Raw genomic sequence first — 20,555 nt, forward strand, 5'->3', positions numbered from 1 at the left:
GTAGTCTTCTTGAAATGTTGGGTACCAAGGGTCTATTATGCATGTGTACTATATATTTTGTTGGGAATGAATTTATGAAATTAATTAACGCTTCTAGATGTGCAGGCAGTCTGTACTTTCTAAAATATCTTTTATGCAACAGCAACCTTGCAGCACAATTTTATCCATTACCAAACTGTTTTTTTCATTGGCATAGGTAAAATGTGTTTGCAGCTGCCTGCAGAGCTGGGGTTTGCTTACTTGTCAATTTTAAAGCACTGGCATGTCTGTTTGCACTGACAGGGGCCCTGACTCCTGACTATACACATCCTGCATGGTACCATGAATTCCTGCATTGCTACAGCCAGGAACAGAAATGATCAGCAGTACCTGAATGTTGACCCTTTCTTAAAATGTGCTTCATGTCACCATTCCATCTGATCAGGCTGTTTCTGCTTCTCTCCATTGTCCTTCTTTCTTTTCCTTTTCCTATCTTGTGTTTTCCACCTTGGACCATGAAGGTCTCTTGAAAGGTAGGCAGATAAATTGTTACAGCTTATGTTATTTTCATTATTTTAAAACGTTATGTTGCTATCATGCTGCAATAGCCCCTTTCTGTAATGTTGCCCAAAAAATTGCATCCATATTACCACTGTTTCAAATGAGAGTGTTTTCCAAACACACTCAGTACTAGGAAGAGTGTCCTAAAATGTGCTTGTTGAATCATTACTGTATTCTCTCCTAAAATGTTGTTGTTATTCATGGCATGAAATTCAAGAGTTATTTTGAAGTCTCTTTGTGATTAAACTTCATTGCACCAAATGGCAGTACTGTGTATTCCTTTTTTCCATCAAGTTACTACTGATATGTTCTTAATAATAATGTGAGCAGCATAAAGATGGTAGTTGCAGTTTCCTGTTTGTTGGAGAGTAGCATTTTTGTTCTGCTTACACCCAGAATGTGAGCAAAGGGAATTATATCAGACAATCAGACACAACTACATAGCTCCTATACTTGTTTTTCATACATTAAAAGCGTGGACAAGGATGTTGAATTTTGTTCCTCTTTAATCCCTGAAAGTGAATTCACAGTAATGCAAAAACTGATGGTTCCCCAAAAATGTAGATGTGGAGTTAAGAGTTAGAATATTTATGTTGGGGATGCAAGGGTCCCACTTGCTTGAAAGGTGAAAGTGTAGATCCTGCCAAGACACAAACTCACACACATACACAGAACAATATACTTTAAAAAATATTGTTTATCATCACCGATTACAATTTGTCTGATTGGCCTCAGTGAAATGACACTCTCATGTGTCTTTGAATAGTATTACCTTTGCAGCTTCCTTGAAGTACTTTACCATTGATTAAAAAGTAGGTGGATGACATTTTTGGAGTGTTTGTCACTCCAGAAATATATGTCTAAGTTCACTGTGAGGAATTTAGAACCAGGACACAAGAGTGAGAGAGAGATCAGTATTAATGAGATACTTCACAGGTCTTTATACACTCCACATTGTCAAAGTTTGGAGAACTTGCCTAAAGAAATATTTTGCACTGTTTCTGTAGGTTGTCCAGGCAGATATGAGGAACAGAGAGAGTGAGAATGTAATGGCAAACTTGGGCACCTTGAATGTTTTCAGTGTAAGGTAGAGGAAGGACAGAAATGCCATAATACTATGTCAGAGGGATTGAGAAAGTTAAGATGGAGGATATCCCCTGACAGAAGTTTTCTTGACTAGAAAATTGATCATGAAAACCAGAAAGTACTGTTTTATATGAATTATTCAGATCTTTGCAATGGCCTACTATGCTTGGTTGTAGAACTGTAGATGAAAGATGAAACAACATAGATGTGATGTGTTTCAAATAATACAACAAAATAAAACAGTTACAAATTACAGAAATAAATATTTTATATCACCTTCTCCTCCATATGCTCTTTGCAGTAGAAGAGATTCCCCTATTTAAGTAGATATGATTGCTGGTATATTGCAATAGCAAACGTGGGTTAGTTCAAAAGCTCAAAGGACTGAATCCTGTATACAGCAGCAAATGTGTGCAGTCACAACATTCATTCATTTGGTGCCCTTGTCCTTGAATAGTGCAAGTGGAATGTTGCAGCATCCACAGCAAAGCAGCTAAATTCAGCATATTGCTGCATACTCTCTACGGTTTCATATTTTTTTTTTATATCTATATGGTGTACCTTTTACTTTTTATGTTTTAGTGAATGCCTACTTGCTGCCAAAATTAAGACAGTGGATTTGACAGTTGCAAATGATAGGCTGTCATATATGATGAAACACTTACTGCCAGTGTTGGTGTTTTAAACTGAATTTAATCCCAAGGTTGACCAACAAATTGTCTTGTTCAGCGGCACCATTTCAGGAGAGCAGTTTTTAGAATCTTTGTGGCTTGAGAAAAGTAATACACAATAGTACTAAAAAATTAATAAAAGTCAAACTGGCCTTCTTCTTTGGTTGGTTAGCCAAAGATGGCATCTGCTGTTTTGTTGGCTGTGAAACATTGAGCACTGTCTTGAATGGGATGAAACATTATCTAATTTGCCTTGGCATTACATTGAGCCTTAAATGTACATTTTTTCTTAACAGCATAACCATTTTGCTAATGTACATTTGCCATTTTTACCAGTCCTCACTCACTCATCTGCATTTGTATTAATTTATAGAGCTCGAGACTTCCTTATATTTTTAATATAACAGAAGGTTTTTCTGCTCATACCCCATTTGAAAGTGCCATCTGCTGTATCAGATTAGTAACTTGTGCTTCGTTTTATGATAGAAAGTCTTTGCTTTGTGCTAAATAATGTTACATTATTACTGTTTCTGCAGCTGCCTTGATTTTAGTTTAATATATTTTTTTCCATTTGAGAACTATCATACTAAACAGAGATTAGATAATGTTACATCCCTGGTGCATATGACTTAAAACTATAAAATATGGAAAGTACAACAGTATCACAAACATTTGTACTTGCAGACTCACTATATTTGGTCATCAGAGCTGTGAACGACACATTAAAAAGGGGTAATGCAACAGTTTTATACTACCTGACATCATGTGCTCTTCTGGTTTATAACTTTTTTGTGCATTACTAACATGGATCTGGAAAGAGAGGTTGTTCAGCTAACCATCTAAACTCTGACTTTTATCATACATGGAAACATATTTGTTGAAACACTGCATGAACTGGTACTGAAATGTTATATGAAATGTATTCAAGAAGCTCAAAAACTGTGATCATTGGGTATACCCAATTCATCACTCATTGAAGTACTCAGGCCTACAAACTGCATTTTGTTTGTTACTAACTGAAACCAGCTAAACACCAATCTAATTTCCAAGTATTCCAATTATTTCCATTAGTAGAGCATCATAATTTTGAGTAGTGAGCGTGTTAATGTTGCAAATGTTGAGTTTTCAACACATTGGGTTTTTACTGTCTTGAACCACAATTTACTGTGAAATTTGTATTGCAGTGTCTTATCTTTTAGAACTTTTAACAGATGCCACAGATCAGTAAACAGAAGAGGTTTTCAAGCTTGTCTTTCTGTATCTGTTTATACTATTAAATCCAGTTATTCTGAACTATTATTGAAACATATGGGAAGATGGAATTGGGAAAAACATCCTTGCCAGTTCACTGTAGAAGAGCTCAGTCTGAATTTATTTTATGTTGCATACAAGGATACAGATGTACTTAACTTTATGTATTTCAGAGAATATAGCTGTTATACCAGATTAGGTGCATTTTAAAATGCAGCTGTTATTAACTGCTTATCTGACTCATTACTATATCTGCAGCTGATGTCATTATATGATTCCATTAGAGAAAATATGATTCAAGTGTTTTTATTGCCCTTACCACACATTACTGTAACTTTTAGTAAATCACCAGACATTCCCAGTATTGTTTATTACCTTTGAGTATATAGTGTCTTGCCATGAGTACAGACAAAATTATAAATCTAGCAGAATCAGCTGATTGCTGCTTCCTTCCACCAGTTTTTTCAAAGAGCATCAGCTTCAGTTGCCTCCACCTAGGATTTCTTACTCAGTGTGGCTCTGTCTCTCAAAACTTGGGGTCACTATCATTAGAAGACAAATGCTGTCAAATGCTGTCAGCTTTTATTAGTGCTTGGTATTGATGACAATGACCCAACTGTATCACTATTTGGAGGACTTGTTCCAAAATCCTGGAGAGAAGCATGAAGGTCAGAAAGAATGTAACATGACGACCAGACCTAAAGGGTCTATACTTAGTTTCATTTTTGAGCCCACTAGCTCTGTAATAGCTTCTGCTCCCAGGAAATCACTGTGCTGCAATGAGAGGGTATCATCTGAGTCCTTATCTTCAAATTAGGATGTTCATAACATGATTGAGAATCTGACAAACCACAGTCTCCTCCTGAATGAGAAGCCAAGGGTCCAGCTGTTGTAGTCATGGATCAGGTATTGTCTCTGGATCTGAATTTAAATACAGGATAAAATGGACTGCTACACACACTAGCCATCTTGGTCTCTACAGATCTTTCCATTTGTAGGCCGGTCTTTTAAATTCTTTATTTTAGATATTGAGAATTTGTTCAATGTATGGTAGGATATCTGTGAGAGCACTGTACAAAAATTGACCTCAGCAGCAAAGCTAGACTCGTTGCTGCTCTCTCAGTGCAGTGTCACCTTTGTCCCTCAAGCTTTTTAGTTTTCCCCACTGGTTGATAAGAATGTATTCAACATATGGTACCAGGTCTCTGGGAGAGTATATGACAGCAATGCCACTGCAAGTCTTAGTATTGGCATCTCACAGAGCACTGTTACCAAGATATGTTCTTCATGTTGCATAAAATAGCTTATGCCCAACCTGGTACTGGCTGGCACATGACTCTGCTACTTCACTGACATCCAGGTAGGTTGGCACTCAGCACTCAGTGGCTACTGTAGTAAAGTAGTAGAGAACTGTACTGTCTCTTTTAAAATTTTCCATTATGGAAGAAACTGAATAGATATGAATTTGCCGTTTATTTAGAGAGAGAGAAATTCTCTTCCTCTAGTTTCCTTTTGGATGGTTCCCTACTTTCAGAAAACCTTCAGTCCACTTTTTTTAATTAGTTCAAAGCAAAATATATATAACACCATGTATCAAAAAACATTATTTCATGTATGCATTTGATGTAAATGTTACAACAGAAATATTCTCACTGTGTTTCCTCATTTCAAACTGCTATATGATAAGCTCACATTATGAAGTAAGGCTCTCTTAACAGGTCCCGTATTACCAACTTGAAGAATTGCACATTTAACAACATAGTCAACTAAAACATTCCATAGCACATAGCCAATAAATATATATAAATCCATGATAGTAAGAAAAGGAACACAGCATTGTGTTAGTCAATTCTTTTGGTATATCATTGCATTCCTGAATAAAGGTGGAATACTGCTACCAAATTCAAGGTATGTCGATTCTGAGCTAGAGTCAGTGTTCTCTCTAAATATTTGAGACTTTAATGTAATAACATTCTCAAAGTATGTATGCTATCTTCCACCAAGATTAAGGAAGTCAATTTTAGTCACCAGCCATGTCTTGTCCTGTCACTAGAAAGTGATTTAACATTTTCTCAAGGCAGGCTGAAGCAGACACTGGATTATCCAACCTCTGGGGCATGTATACTGACCACCCCAGTGATCTTCACCTTAAAGTAGGTACTGTAGGGCAGTCTCATTTGTCATTAATCCAGCTTACCATAGATCACAAAAGTGTCAGCATTTGGCCAGTTTTTGGAAAGGAAGTCCAAATAGATTTACAGCATTAGATTTACCTTATGTCTCTCATTTCTAGAAAAATGTATTCCTTAAAGAGTGTAATGAATAAGAATAATCTATAAAGAATCTGCATTCTGTTTCAAATGTGAAGTTCCATGTAGTCTGCTGCACTTTTAATGCAGTAGTGGTTGTGGGCACAGCCTGCGCCTGGATTTAGGCAGACATCCTTTCACATGAAGTTGTAACAAACTGTTTTGGATACTCGCTTCTCAGATTGAGGTCTTCTCTGGCAGCTTTTCATAGATCAGTTAAAGGGATTTTATTGAAGTGGAAGGCATACATGTGTCATTTCTCTTTTTGAAGCCAACTTGCTATTCCTCAGGAAGAAGGGGTGAATGGATTTGTGGACACATTCTGTGTGAAATGGGAGATAATTCATCTGTATGCACTGGTACTCTAATCAAAAGTGACAGGTTAAGTGTGAGCCTACCTCTGGTTCCTCTAACTCCCCTAAAAGGCTCTGACTCAGCAGATCCAACAGCCATTTTATTTCTCACTGAAAACTTTGATAGGAGGTTGGCTGTCCACATTTGCCCCTGCTTGAAAGACATTAAGAAAAGTAGTCCTGGGCATCAGAAAAGGCCATGTGTAGCAACTGTACATTCTACTATCAAACTATCACTAGTAGATGTGACGATTTCAGGTCCTTTTGGTGCATTCTCGGTCTCTGTTTACAAAGCATGCTATAAACACAGTTCTACCAAGTAAGCAGGGAATGGGTTTTTACCCTTAACTCACCTAAAATTATTTGGCCTTTTCTAATTTCAGAGCCATACACTAGACATAAGGTCCTAAATGACACTTTCAAGAGCTGATGCCTCTGGCTGGAGGAGGTTTTTAAATTGTGTCGCTATGCATACTTTGTGTTTTTTGACAAATGAATGAGGTTCTGGGAAACCATAGGAGGCTTTGCTTCCTCTACCAATAGAATAATTACAAAGGTGTAAGCAATTATAAAAGATATCCTGTAGTGAAACAGTACCGTGTGTTCTTCAATGTGTAGGAGTAGTAACTAGCACAGCAGTAACTGACAGTGGAGTGTGACCTAGCCTGGAATGCACTAAGGTTTCAAACACTGGGAGTTGTCATCAAACCATTCAAGCTGATCTCTACTATCACTGCAGCTTATCCCCTCTTCTGGGGATGGATCTAAAAGCTGGCATCCTGGTGCATCATGTCATACAGGCAAAAGCAGGTCAATCTCCTGCTGGATCTGTTTGGACTCAGAGTGAGTGTAATTCAGCATTGTTAGCACATCTAACATGCAGATTTTGCAGTGGACAACCACATCTGAAGGCTATAGAGCTAGCATTCACTTTAGTTCACTTCTTCCCTTCTACCACCCTCTGTTTTTTTTTTAAGATGCTATGTGTGTATATGCCATTACACTAGTATCCCTTACCACAAGCTAATCCCCAATTTCACAGACCCATCACTGCTAAGGGTGAAGAAGAGAAGACTATTGGAATACAGTGAAGAATCATGTCTATTTCTATCTTCAATAAACAATTACTATAGTGTTGAAGCTTTAGACTCTGGAATCACTGCTGATGACAGGCAGTCATGCAGCAGTTTGCTTCTCAACACACACACACACACACACACACACACACACACACACACACACACACACACACACACACACACACACACACACACACACACAGTCAAACTGTCTCCTGTTTCTTCTGAGTAAAAGTAAATGAAATATGGGAATGGCCATTACACTTTTTCAATGTGGTTATCCACTCTTCATGTGAGTTTAATTCTCTTACAATGAACTACGGCTCCTTTCTTCTCCTCAAATCCCAAGTAACTCCAAAAATCATATAAATGGTTTTCCAGCCATGCACCGGTTTTCAGTTGGGAAGGATGAAGGTTTAGCCAAACCTTGCTCCCTCTTCTTAAGCAAGGTTGACTAGGTTTGTGGGAACATTATGTGAAATGTAATAACCTTACCTGTTGATTGAAATTTTCATTTAAAAGTCTGATACTTAACCTTTGTCACTTTTTGATAGTTTCAAAGAACCTGATCCTGGCACTATAAATCTTTGACCTTAGAGATGATCATGACCTGAGTATTTTGCCAGTATGACCACTTCCACCCGATAGCCTAGTTTTCAACAGTTCCTTTTCCAACATACCCTCCTGTTGAAATTATAGTCCTGAAAACTGCCAGGAATCTATCCACTAGGACAATTTATAATGTTCTTTATTTGGGTTGCAAAAAATTGCTGTTTCTTCCCAAGTGGTTAGTTTGCTGGTTTGTCTTATTTCTGACAATTTATTTTCTTCCATAATGGCCTACATTTAGGTCCTGTTTTTCTTTGCAAGATGTGGATGAATGCAGGACTCTAACTTGGAAGTGACTGGTTATGCTTTAAGGTGAATCTTCAGCTGAGGCACCCTGTGATAGTCATCACCAAATTGGAACTGACTTCAAGATAGACAGGATGACACGTCTGCCCTTTTAGTAAAACTGTTCCATGTACTTGGTTAGTGTCTTAAAAGATGATCTTCCTCACAGATACTTTTGCCTGTCTTAACTTGTATCTACAGGCTTTCTGAAAGACTGGATTATCAAATTCATGTCAGTCCATAAGAAAGGCACTTTGAAAAGTGAGTCAACTGCACACTGAGAAGAGTCAACTCACTGTCTAAAAAAAATCACATCTTTCTGTAGTGCCAAGCCCCTCTCATGCAGGAAGCTTAACACATAAAACCTCTCCAAACATAATATAATCAAGTTTGAAGATGCTGTACCCTGTGGGGAAGTGCTCTTATTTCAGGACTTGTCTGTCATGCAACCAGGAAAACAACCTTGGATTGTACTTGGACAAATACGGAACAGTGCAGCTTACTTGCAGCTCACTCACCATACATTGTGCCCCCTCCCAATGATTCAGACCAAGTTGAAGTTTGTTTTGCATATAATAGATATTCATAGGTCTAGTGTACATGTTTGCAGGGGAAAAAACATGTGAATGCTGCTTTCAAGCATGAAGCAGTCTGAAAAGGAATTTCCACAAACTTTTTAGATGGTCTTCGGAGTCAATACTGCAATACTGATTCTTTGGTTTTCCTACCATGCAAAAGCCCATGACTGGTCCATTCTTTACATCATCCCTAACAGACAGATGTCGAGGACAGAAGTCCAGATGTCAGGGTTTAAAAGTAGCATCTATCAGCACCATCTTCTGTTCTTTCTGGACATTCAGTCCGATTCACTACTCCATTTTATATAACAGTCGCAGTTCATTGGTCAGGTTGTTTTTCCAGAGTTTCTGCAACCTGTTTTCAGATAAGTACCCAGCTGGGGAATTCTTCTACTAATTAATGTTTAAAAATGTCAATAACTGCATGAAGTGTGGGAAGCAAATTCCACATAAAGACTTCTATTCCATTTGTTTGGGGCCATAGCACATTTAAAGTCAGACTTGTGCTAGGTTTCACTCCAAAACCCTTAAACATAGGGCTAAACTCTTTGTAGCCCATATGCAGTCCTTGTACCCAGTGCCACCTGCTTCTTTGCAATGCCATCGTGTCAGCAAGTTCCTTGTCCCAAAAAAATGGAAAGATAAAATAAAAGAGCAGGACACCGGACAAGAAAGAGCCTTCTGCATCTGCACTCAGGTATCTTTGGGCAATGACTTAGGTGTGGCATGTTTGCAGCCCCCTGGTCTGATGGCTATTAGGCTTTAGCTCTCCTACATGACCCCTCAGGAGACCACCCTGGTGGGAGGCAACATTATTATGACTTCGTCCACACAGATGTCTTTTGGGTCCAAAATCGCTTCACAGGCTTTGGCTTCTGACACTTGAGTGTTTGTAACCAAGGGGAGAGGGCTCTACTTTCTTGATTGTCATGCACAAAGAAATTTCAGTGGAACTGGACAGAGGTCATGGCCACTTGTCTGTATACTTAGGCCTCAGTTTCAAAATCTCAGATACAAAAAATAAAGGGGCTGGGTAGCTTGCCTCAGTCTTCAGCTACATTGGTCCACTTTGAGGCACAGGACCTACTTAAGATGCTCAAGAGTTTATGTTTTTTATGAAGTTCAGGGATCCTTGTGTGGAGCTTCTACTAAAAGTGGGAGGGATGTTTCTCCTCAGAAAGAATCACATTCCTCGGAAAATGAAGATGAGGAATAGATGTCCTATACTGAATACCTCCCTGCTCAATGCTTCCCTGACACAGATTCAGATGGCACACACTTTCTGCTTTTCCCATGATGATATATTCTTTGGGGATACCCTGCACAAGATGAAGCTAGCATTTAATTGGGAGAGCAAGGAGTTTCCTGAACTGAATGAAGTAGGCCTTTTCTATGATATTTAAGAACCAATGGTCCCTAGTAATGCGTTTCTATTATAGACAACTTCTAAGCCTGCCATCTCCCAGACCCCTATCTATTTCTCCAGTTAAAGTAGTTCTGGATGATGTCTTTGAGGACCTCTCCATGCACTCTGACTCCTTTCTACCTGACATTAGAAAGCCTGATCATTTTTTACAGAGTGCTTGACACCCACAAGCACCTTTATAAGAACCCGCAGGCAGATACCTCAGCAGCATCTACTGAATCTGCTAAGGCTGGAGTCAGACAGATCTTGCCTTGTGGCAGGGAGACCAGAATGTTAGATAGGTATGATAAAAAGACTTGTACATCTGCTACCATGACCAGTTTTACATGTTAAACTACTTGAATTCCTTACAAAACCAAGTCATTGCTAAGGTAGAGGGCACCGCATACAAGAGCCTACAGAAGACATATAGGAGACAGTTAGATCAGCACTCCAGGTGTCCAGACATTCACTAAAATTTGGCTATGATATATTGGACACATCATGTTGGGCAGTTACTACAAACTGTGTCACTCAGACACACATATCTGAGGACTCAGCCTCTCCCACATCAGATGAAGGTGGAACTCCTTGATGCCCCACTGGATAAGGAGTTCCTCCTTGGTCCCCCTGTGAAGAAAGTTTTTTGAGAAATTAGACAAGAAAAAGAAACAGATGAAAACTGTAAAATAATTTTGTGTCCCACATGTAGATATAACAAGAATTACCACTCTAAATCTTGGCTGCTGCCTCCAAGTCAAGAAAAAAAGGAGGCCTCCCAGAGGCAAGAGACCAAGATAGAGTAGAAGGTAGCAATCTGAATAATGTTCTAGATCTGGGTGAACCAAGGACCTTACCCCCCCCCCCCCCGCAGCAGCTGTAACTCACACCACCTCCCCCCAGTCTCAAACCCACCCCACCCCATCTCCCTCTAGCAAGGAGATTTCATCCTTTTTCCAGCAGTGGAAACTCATCACTTAGGACAAGTAGATCTTAAATATCTTAGAAAAGGATTATTTCATTCACTCTAGAAACAAAAAAACTTCATAGGGCTACCAAATCCCCCAAAGGACCAACAGAGTCTTTTCCGCCTATCCTACTAGAACTATGGTTCATTCATCCACTTCCTGCAGAAGAAAATGATACAGGGTTTTCCCAAGAAAGAAGGCACAGACCAGTGTTAAACTTGTCAGAGTTTAACAAGTTTCTGCACATTCAAAAATTCAGAATGCTAGTCCTACATAAACTTTTACCCATGATCTTTCAAGGAGCCTGTATGCTGACCCTGGACATTAAGGACATCTACCTTCTCGGTCCTGTAACCAGGAAGCACAGAAAATAAATTTGATGTATGGCAGCAGGATTATACTACCAGTTTTGTGCTTTATCATTTGGCTTATATACAGCAACCAAAGTTTTCACCAAACACCTAACGTCGGCTATAGCCCACTGCAGATCTGTAGGAGTTCTTGTTTATCCTTATGAGCCTCATCCAGGGGAAACCCGTCCTGGAACTTCAGACAATCCTGCAATACACCATGGACTGTTTTGAGACAGTAGGTCTCACTTTCAACTTTCACAAGTGTCAACTTCAGCTACAGGCAAGAATTATCTTTCTGGGTGTACTGACAGATTCAGTAAAACAAAAGGCCTTCCTGCCACAGCACAAGGTTTCTTACATGTTAAGTACAGTTCTAAGGTAGACAGTCTCTGCAAGGGAATACCTTAGGGCCTTAGCATACATGGCATTCTGCATGTTAATGGTTCCTCTTACAAAGTTGCACATGAGAAAACTCTGGTGGTTTCTAAAAAACACTTTGGAACATCCTGCATAAACCCTCAAAATCATGGTGCCTCTTCTCCTTTACCTAAAAAATGAACTACTTTGGTGGAAAGACACCATTCTGCAGAACCCAGAGACTAACTTATGTCTGCCAGAGACAGATAAAACCATCAGCTCAGTTTAGATATCACACTGGGAGCACACACAGGACAGTTGAAGGTGCAGGGAATCCAGACCCCAGAACAAAGAAAACTGCAGACATACCAGAAAAAAAACTCAGTGTTTTTCTTACTATAAAAGCCTTTCCAAGCAACCTTACCCCAGAAAACTGCATATTTGGACATACAAAATATAAACCCCTATGTCACTAGATGGATTGCAAACTGGCTCAAGGACAGAACCCACATGGTTAGACTTGCTGGAGCCATGTCAGACTCCAAACCAGTTACAAGTGGTGTCCCACAAGGCTCAGTCCTGGGACCTCTCTTGTTCGGTATATATTTCTTGGAGGAACAGGCCAACATGGAAGGACTGTGGCTGACCAAGTTCACAGATGACTGCAAACTGGGTGCCATAATCGACTCTCCAGCCGACACAAGCATCCTCCAAAAGGGCCTCATAGAAACAGACAACTGGTGCCAGAGCCATGGCCTCAAGCTAAATGCCAAAAAGTGTATAGTCATCCCCTTTGGCAAAAACAAAGTGCCCACAAATTACCACATAGGTGGTAATCCATTAAGTACAGAAGAAGTAATTAGGGACCTGGGGACCCAAGTTGATAGCAATCTCTCATTTGACAACCACGTGGCCAAAGTGGTTAGAAAAACATTTTATATAGCCCACCTCATCATGAAGGGATTCACATCTAGATCAGGGAGGTCATCGTGCCTCTTTACTCATCCCTCATCAGGCCCATAATTGAGTACAATGCCCCTTTTGGGATGTACCTTACCAGACACCTGCAGCAACTGAAAGACCCCAAAAGTACCTCACCAAGAGGATCAAAGGGCTCAAACAGATGCCATATGCTGCCTGGTTAAAGAAACTCCAGCTCTACTCAGTGGCATACCGCCTGTTCAGAGGCGATCTGTGCCTGACGTATAAAGCCATGTCCAACCCAGAATTAATGGACATGCTGCACCTCAGAAAATCCAAATCCCATCGAGCTATGTGCTCGAGAGACTTGAACCTCAGCACTGAAATAAATAGGACATGCTGGAGGGACAGATTCATAACCCAGAGGCTCCTTTCACTCTGGAATAAAATCCCAGTCCAGGTTAGGCAGAGTCCCTCATTGACTCTCTTCAAGAGGAATCTTGATGAGTGGATGGGAGATCATAGGTTTACCCCGGGTATCACTTCTGTGTCACTGTTAGACAGAAGCACAGTATACTAACCTCGAAAAAGGGCATAGCAAAATAAATTTAAAATGGGTGACGAAAGCCAACACATTCTGGCTAGGCTTATAAATGCCCTAGGGCAGATAGCCTAGTATGAACCTATGAACAACACCACAGTTATGTGGTGCATAAACAAGGGGGAACTCCTTCCTGCTCCCTGTGTTGCTTAGCAATAAAAAAAAATTGCTCTTGGTAAAATAAGTACAGTTGTATAAAATCTTACCATAACAGTAGATGTCCTTCTTTTTACTCTTGCAATATTCTTCACCTTAGGTGATTCCTGCCAAGGATAACTCGGTGTCTGGGCAGTATAGGCGTATTATAGGTGCTGTAAGTCACGCCTATGCTTCCTGTGCATGGCATACAGCATAAAGGTGACCTACAGACACAGATAAGTAGAACTGAAAAAGTCCTAGGAGAAACAAAATACCCTCAGGGACAAAATAGGAACATGTGCATCCAGAAGGAAAAATAAAGACGGGAGAAGGGCCCCTCGGCCAGGAGGGCAAACAGAACACAGGGAAAGAGTCTGCATAGAGGGGGAGGAGGGAGGGACCAAATACTGCAACAGTGAAAAGAAGGACATCTACTGTTTTGGAAAGATTTTACCAACTGTACTATGTCCTTCCATATCACTTTTGCCATAGTCTTCACCTTAGGGAGAGTATAAGAAGTCAAGAAGAAGCCTGAGAGGAAGAAGGCACAGAGAAACTCTCCACAAATCTATGCAGAATAGCCCTGACAAAACCTGCTCTGGTCCGGAAATAACATTCATCTTGCAAGGCTTAGTGAAAGCATCAACAGAGGATCAAGTAGTGGCCTCAAGGCTAGAATTAGTATGCAGGCCCTTGAAAAAGGTGCTAGAGGAGGCAACTGCTCTAGAAGAATGTGCTTTTACAGATGAGGAAAGACATTTGCCATGAAAAGAATAAGAAAACGAAATGGCCTTAGAAATCCAGAAGGAAATGGTTTGCTTAGAAACAGTTAAACCCAAAATCGTGGGATGAAAAAACAAAAAGCTGCTCAAATTTGCAAAAAAAATGTACTTCTCTCTGTCTGCAAAGAAGGAAAAAAGAAGGAAGATCAATAGGAAGATTAATAGGCTGATTAAGGGACAACTCATCAACTACCTTGGGCATAAAAGAAGGATTAGTATGAAGAGACACCCTGTCTCTATGGAAAACTAAAAAGGGAGGGTCTGAATTTTAGATACTCTTGGCTGAAGTAAGAGCCAAAAGTAAAGCAGCCTTCTGAGTACAATGTTGCATGGAAGCTGAGGAAGCAGGCTGAAAATGGTCCGGGGTCAATTTTTCAACTAAAAGGTTGAAATCCAAAGATGGCAGAATAGGCTTTCTGGGAGGCCTAATCTGAAGGATGCTTTAAAGGAATTGTTTGACCTCAATCCTAGAGGCCAGAGGAGGATTCAAAGGCAGACAAGTAGAAATTGCTGACAGGTAAGTTTTCACAGCATGGAGCACATTACACAAATAAGAGAGAACCAAAGGAACCTCCACTGATGGGGGATCTTGGGTGAGAGAGGCACCAGAAAATCTATTCCATTTGGTCATATATGATTTCCTGGTAGTGGATTTCTTGGCTTCCTGCAGAACCCAAAGCACATCCTCAGAAAAGAGGTGCCTAATAGGGATCAAACCCTTATCACCCACAGTGTAGTTAGAAGAGTGAACAAGTGAGGATGGATGAGAGTCCCCTTGTCTTGTGTGAGAATGTCCACCCAGTGAGGTAACTTGTGGTGATTGCTCCTGGCAAATTGAGAAGGAATGTGGAACCATTGCTGCCTGTACCAAAAGGGAGTCACTAGCAAGATTTTGTGAGACTCCTGCCTGAACTTGTGCAGAACTCATGGTAGCAGATGAAGGGGGAAGGTGTGCAGAAACATCCCCTTCCAAGGAAAAAATAGGGCATCCACTTTCCAAGCCAGAGGACTTGGGACTCTAGAACAGAGCAGAGAAAGTTATCTTTTCAGAGGGGAGTCAAGATTATCTATCTGAGGAATACCTCACTGATGGACAATGTCCAGGAACAGATCTCTGTGAAACATCTATTCATGAACTTGTGTGCTGAACCTGCTCAAGGATTCTGTCATTAAATTGTGCTCTGAGGGAATGTAAACCACCTAAAGATTCAATTGATACCAGATAGCTATTTCCTGACCTGATAGGCTAGTCTATAAAGACAGAACTTTGTATCCTCTGCTTGTTGACATAGCATATCATTGTGGTATTGTCTGAAAGCTTTGAGGGGCCTGGGATGAAAGAGGGGTGTAAGACTTGCAGAGCTAGAAGCAGAGCCCCATCTCCCTTTATGTTGATGTAGCCTGACCTCTGATAAGGAGACCAGAGACCATGAACCTTTAGGGGCTTCCAGAGGCACCCCACCCCTATCTGAGGCATCTGTAAAGAGTTTGAGTGGGAACTGGAGCTTGAAAAGGAAGACTCGGGTTGAAAGTAAGTTGATGAATCCACCACTGAAGCTTGAGCTTGAGACAGGGATGAAAAGGTACCAGGAACTCCAGGGGGTGGCAATGCTGAAACCACACTGATTTGAGGTACCACTGTAGTTTTCTCATATAAAGCCTGGTAAGAAGCAGCATGAGAACTGTGGAAGCCTTGAACGCCAGGACCCTGAGAAATTCCTTGGTCGTGACAGATGCCAGGGGAAGAAGGGACTGGAAAAAAGTTATTAGAGAGAGAGAGAGCTTGGGGATAGTCAGACATGCCAACATGGAAAGAGTGTGAAGAGAGCAGCTAAGAAAAACATGATCCTGGTAAGATGTCAGAACTGATTTCTGGAGGTTTATGATGAACCCCAGACTGTATAATAGGCATGTAGCAAACTTGAGATTCTGAAGCAGAGTGGTGGGGATGGAGCTTGAATAAGCAGATCATCTAGATAGGGAACAACCTGAAAATCCTGCAAAAAGTAATGACAGGAGCAAGGCATTTGGTGAATACCTTTGGGGTAGTAGGGAGGCCAAAGGGCAAAGCAGAGAACTAAATATCCATGGAAGAGACAGAGAAATATAAAAATGTCCTGAAGACGAGATGTATGGGGATACGAAGGTATGCATCCTTGAGATTCAGAGATACCAGACAGGCCTGTAGAAGAAGAGAAGGAAACAATGTCTAAAGGGATAACATTCGAAAGGAAGTAATTTTGGCAAAGGTTTTCAACAGGAAAAGATCCAGGACTGGTCTCAAAATACCCTCTTTTCATGGGACCAAAACATCCTAGAATAAAATCATTTCCCTACTTGTGTGGGAGGCACAGCTTGAATGGTGTCCTGAGCCAAAACAGAGTGAAGAAACTCTTGGAAATGGGAGGGCTGTTCCTGTGGAGGTTGAGGAATGCCTGAAAAGGGAGGAAGGGACTTCCAAACCATAAAATATTCCTGACAGATAATGGACAGAACCCAAGAGGCTGAAGTGAGCCTTAGCCAATTGGTAAGAACCAGAGAAAGACTGAGGGACAAGAGAACCTGGCAGAAGTAAGGAGGAAGCAAACTATCAAATCAAACTAAGCTTGTACTGAAAAGATGATTTCTGGGAGACAGAAGTCTGAGAAGACTTAGCAGGAATCACATGCCTAGAACCCTTCTTGTCTTTGGAAGGAGGGCAAGATTGCCTACAAACAAAGGCAGACTTGGAGAGATAGTTCCTCTGAAATTTAGGAATGAGAGAAACAAAAATATGTTTCAGCTCCTGCAAGTATTTTCCCTTGTCTTGAAGGGACTTGAAAAAAGACAGCAGCAGTAGATCCAAAAAGACTTTTATTATCTAAAGGAGCATCCAAATGTTTGGCCTTAATATCATCAGGCAAAGCTTGAAGATGAAGCCTGGAATAGTACCTCATAACTGAATCAAAGGCAGCAGCCCTGGAAGAGGCATCAGATGGATCATGACTGTATTTGATTGAATGATGAGCAACTTGTGAAGTGGAGCCCAGCAAAGGGATGAAGCCTTCCCCTTGGAGTCAGAAAGGTCAGAAACAACCTTAGAAACCTGAGAGAAGAGAACTAAAATATACCAGGTCATATGGATTTGGTATTTAGTGGTCCTAAGTAACAAAGTGGCAGCAATGTAAACTTTCTTGCCTAACCTCTCCATGTCTCTAGTATCCTTATCAGAAGGCAACAGCTTGGTGTCGTGCAGCAACTTGGATGGTTTGTCAGAAGTAACTGACACTACAGAAGGGTCAGCAGAAGGACATTTATAAAGAAATTTGCACTCCTCACACACTTTATAGAACCTATCTGTTTTCTTAGATGCAGGAGACTGAGAGTAGGAGCTACAGCAGCTGCTGAAAAGGTATTCAAAAGGGCAGCCAGAACAAGAGGAACAGCAAATGGTTTGGGAGACTCCATCTAAAGGTGCTCATAATATCTTTTCTGAATATCAAAGACATGAAAACAATCCCACTTAAAATAGTCCATCATACAGGCAATGGTGTCCCTGAAGGAAAACTGTTCCAAAGGGGAGTCTGGACTTAAGGAATTCTCATCCTCTAAACCATAGTCCAAGAGGGAAGGAATTTGGGAAGAATAAGCAAGGGATTCTTCACCTGAATCCAGATTCTCATCCAAGGAATCCAGCTCACTAGGCCTCCTGAGTGGAGTGGAAGAACAGGGATGAGCAGGAACAGAGTCCCCTTGAGGTGCTTCAAGGCCATCAAAGCATTAAGTAAACCGTGAGTGGAATCCTGCCATTCACACTGGGAATCCTTCACATCAGGGCAAATAAGCTTTGTCTTTTGTTTCTTTTTCTTTGAGATGTCAGAGCGAAACACCCTTGGAGTATCAGAGCCTTGATGTGATTCAATAATGGTAGTAGGAATTTCCTCCTTCACTAAGGTGGTGGTACTGCAGTAGCACTGTCACCTCACAGTAAGACGTTGCCCCATTCGATTCTCAGCTAGAGCGTCTTCTGTCTGGAGACATGCGTGAATGGGCGTACCTTCATTGATGGTTGTGCGTCAGTTCTGGCAACTCGGCATGTAAAAATCTACTGCCAATCATTAGCGGACCGGAGTACCGCTGTGGCGACCCCTAACCAGGAAAAGCCGAAAGACACAACGACAACAACTAAGATCTGAGAAATCACCCTTGGTCCTTTGAATACAATCCCTCCTCAACATCAGGCACAGATGTCTGTAAAGCCTCCAAAGACATGTGAGAAGCTGGATCCATGCTGACCTCAATTGGGGTTGTGGCAGAGGAATCCAAAGCAACTACTGGAAGAGCCTCTGGGCTTTCACCAGCCTTGAGAGAGAGACAGAGAGAGAGAGAGAGAGAGAGACATCTGGAGGAGGCTGGACAGCAACCAGAACCTGCCTAACCTTTTTGGCCTTCTTCCTGGCAGACAGCTGTCCCAAAGGACAGGAAGATTCCTTTGTAGCACCCTAACCCAGCAACTTGAGACATTGGCTTTCCAGGTATATGGATAAGAGGAGAGACAACTATGTAGGGTTTTGGGCACAAACACCTGACAGAACACTGTGTACACCTGACAGAACACTGTGTATGATTGTTGGAAGCACCCAATCAAAAAAGACACTACTTGTGATGGTCTATATTGGGAGTCTGCCTTACACACTGACATTTTCCCCTTTTGGATGACATGAGTACAACCACAATAATAAGAAAAAGAAGAAAAGAAACCCCAGTATGGCACTTATCTGAGCAAATGGTTTAGTAACCAGCACAGCATAAGGGCTTTCAGACAGACATTCAATAATGGCATTCAGACTGGCAGCAAAGAAATTCTGAATATCTGCTTCTGTATGTCACCTTTATGCCCTACGTTATCTGTGAAGAGTATACACATGATGTACGGCACCTACAAGAGCTAAAAGCTTTGGTAAACTGTCCTGATGTTGAGCTATCCTTAGCAGGCAATCCCTAAGGTGAAGAATACTGCAGCAATGATATGGAAGGACATATACAACTGACACTAATAGCATCCTACATACTGGGCCAAGACAATACCCTAGCAAGCTCTATAAGCAGGTACCTTCTAGACTCCAATGAATGGATGCTGAAGAGACAGATTTTCCAGGACCTCATCCAAAAATGGGAATACCCCAGTAAAGATGTCTTTACTTCTCAGAACAGACAGCTGCAAACATTCTGCTCCAGAACCCAACAAACAGGGACACAGAGGGCAGATGTCTTCTCTTTCAAATGGACAGACTTCTTCATGCATGCTTCCCTCTATTACCCTTGATCCCCAGGTTGTTGCTAAAATTGAGGTCAGACAGGCCTAGCACAATACTTATAGCCCCTTTTTGTCCAATGCAACACCAGTTCTCCCACCTGTTGACCCTCAGCGAGGGAAGATACCATACTCTTCCCCCGGTGATAGATCTACTCACTCAGCCAAAGGGGACAGTCATTCATCCACACCTGAACATGCTCAAGCTAAAAGCATGGAGGACTGGATTTTAGCATCAAACAAAACAAAACTACTCTACCAAAGTGCTATCTGTCTTGTTAGAGGAAAGAAAACCAATTGTCAGAAAACCACACTCATCCAAGTGAAAAAGGTTTTCTGTTTGGTGCCAGGCCAAAAGTAGGATGTTAACTCATGCTGACATCAAGATAGCATTGGAGTACTTTTCAGGATTATTTGACCAGGGCCTTTCTTATCCAGGTGTTAAGGTGCATGCTTCTGCCATCTCTGCCTGCCTTCCCTGCTCCATTCCCCCCATCTGTTCTCACCCCCATCGGAAATAGTTCTTAAAAGGTTTATGCACCTAAGACCACCTAGGAAAAACCCTGTTCCCTCTTGGGACTTGAACTGTGTTTTTTTAAAACTTATCCTGCCACCCTTTGAATCAGCAGCTTCTGTTCCTTTAAAGATACTCACCTATAAGACCACCCTTCCAATAGCAATTACCTCACCTAGGCAGGTCTCAGAACTACAAGCCCTGATATTTAAAGAGCCCTTCATTATTTTTCACAGAGATAGATTTAACCTCACAAGCGAAGTTTCAGAACTCTGCTTAAATCAGGCTGTATACCTGCCAGTGTTCTTTCCTAAGTGCCAAAATAAAGTTAAATAAATCCTACATTCCCTGGAATTGCATGGACAGATCAGGTATTACCTTAACAGAACAAAGTTTCCAAGTAGAGCAGCACTTTTATGGCCTTTGCAGAAGTAAAAGAGGGTAGGCTTGTCTCCAAACAGA

General features: G+C 41.1%; 1 protein-coding gene across 30 annotated transcripts in view; it reads left to right on the top strand.

Moving 5' to 3' along the window:
- Positions 1-20,555, top strand: part of NFASC (neurofascin) — a 2,999,343-nt gene that overhangs the window by 2,939,271 nt on the left and 39,517 nt on the right. For 21 of the 30 annotated variants that reach the window (XM_044076767.1, XM_044076768.1, XM_044076766.1 and 18 more), the window contains one exon: positions 501-512. The exons of the other annotated variants lie outside the window; for them this stretch is intronic. In XM_044076767.1, the coding sequence (XP_043932702.1) occupies positions 501-512 (12 nt within the window). The remainder of the gene's footprint in view (positions 1-500; positions 513-20,555) is intronic. 30 annotated transcript variants of the gene reach the window in all.

This window comes from Protopterus annectens, chromosome 7.part0 (genome assembly GCF_019279795.1).
Source record: "Protopterus annectens isolate FY-2018-M chromosome 7.part0, PAN1.0, whole genome shotgun sequence".
NCBI lineage: Eukaryota > Metazoa > Chordata > Ceratodontiformes > Protopteridae > Protopterus > Protopterus annectens.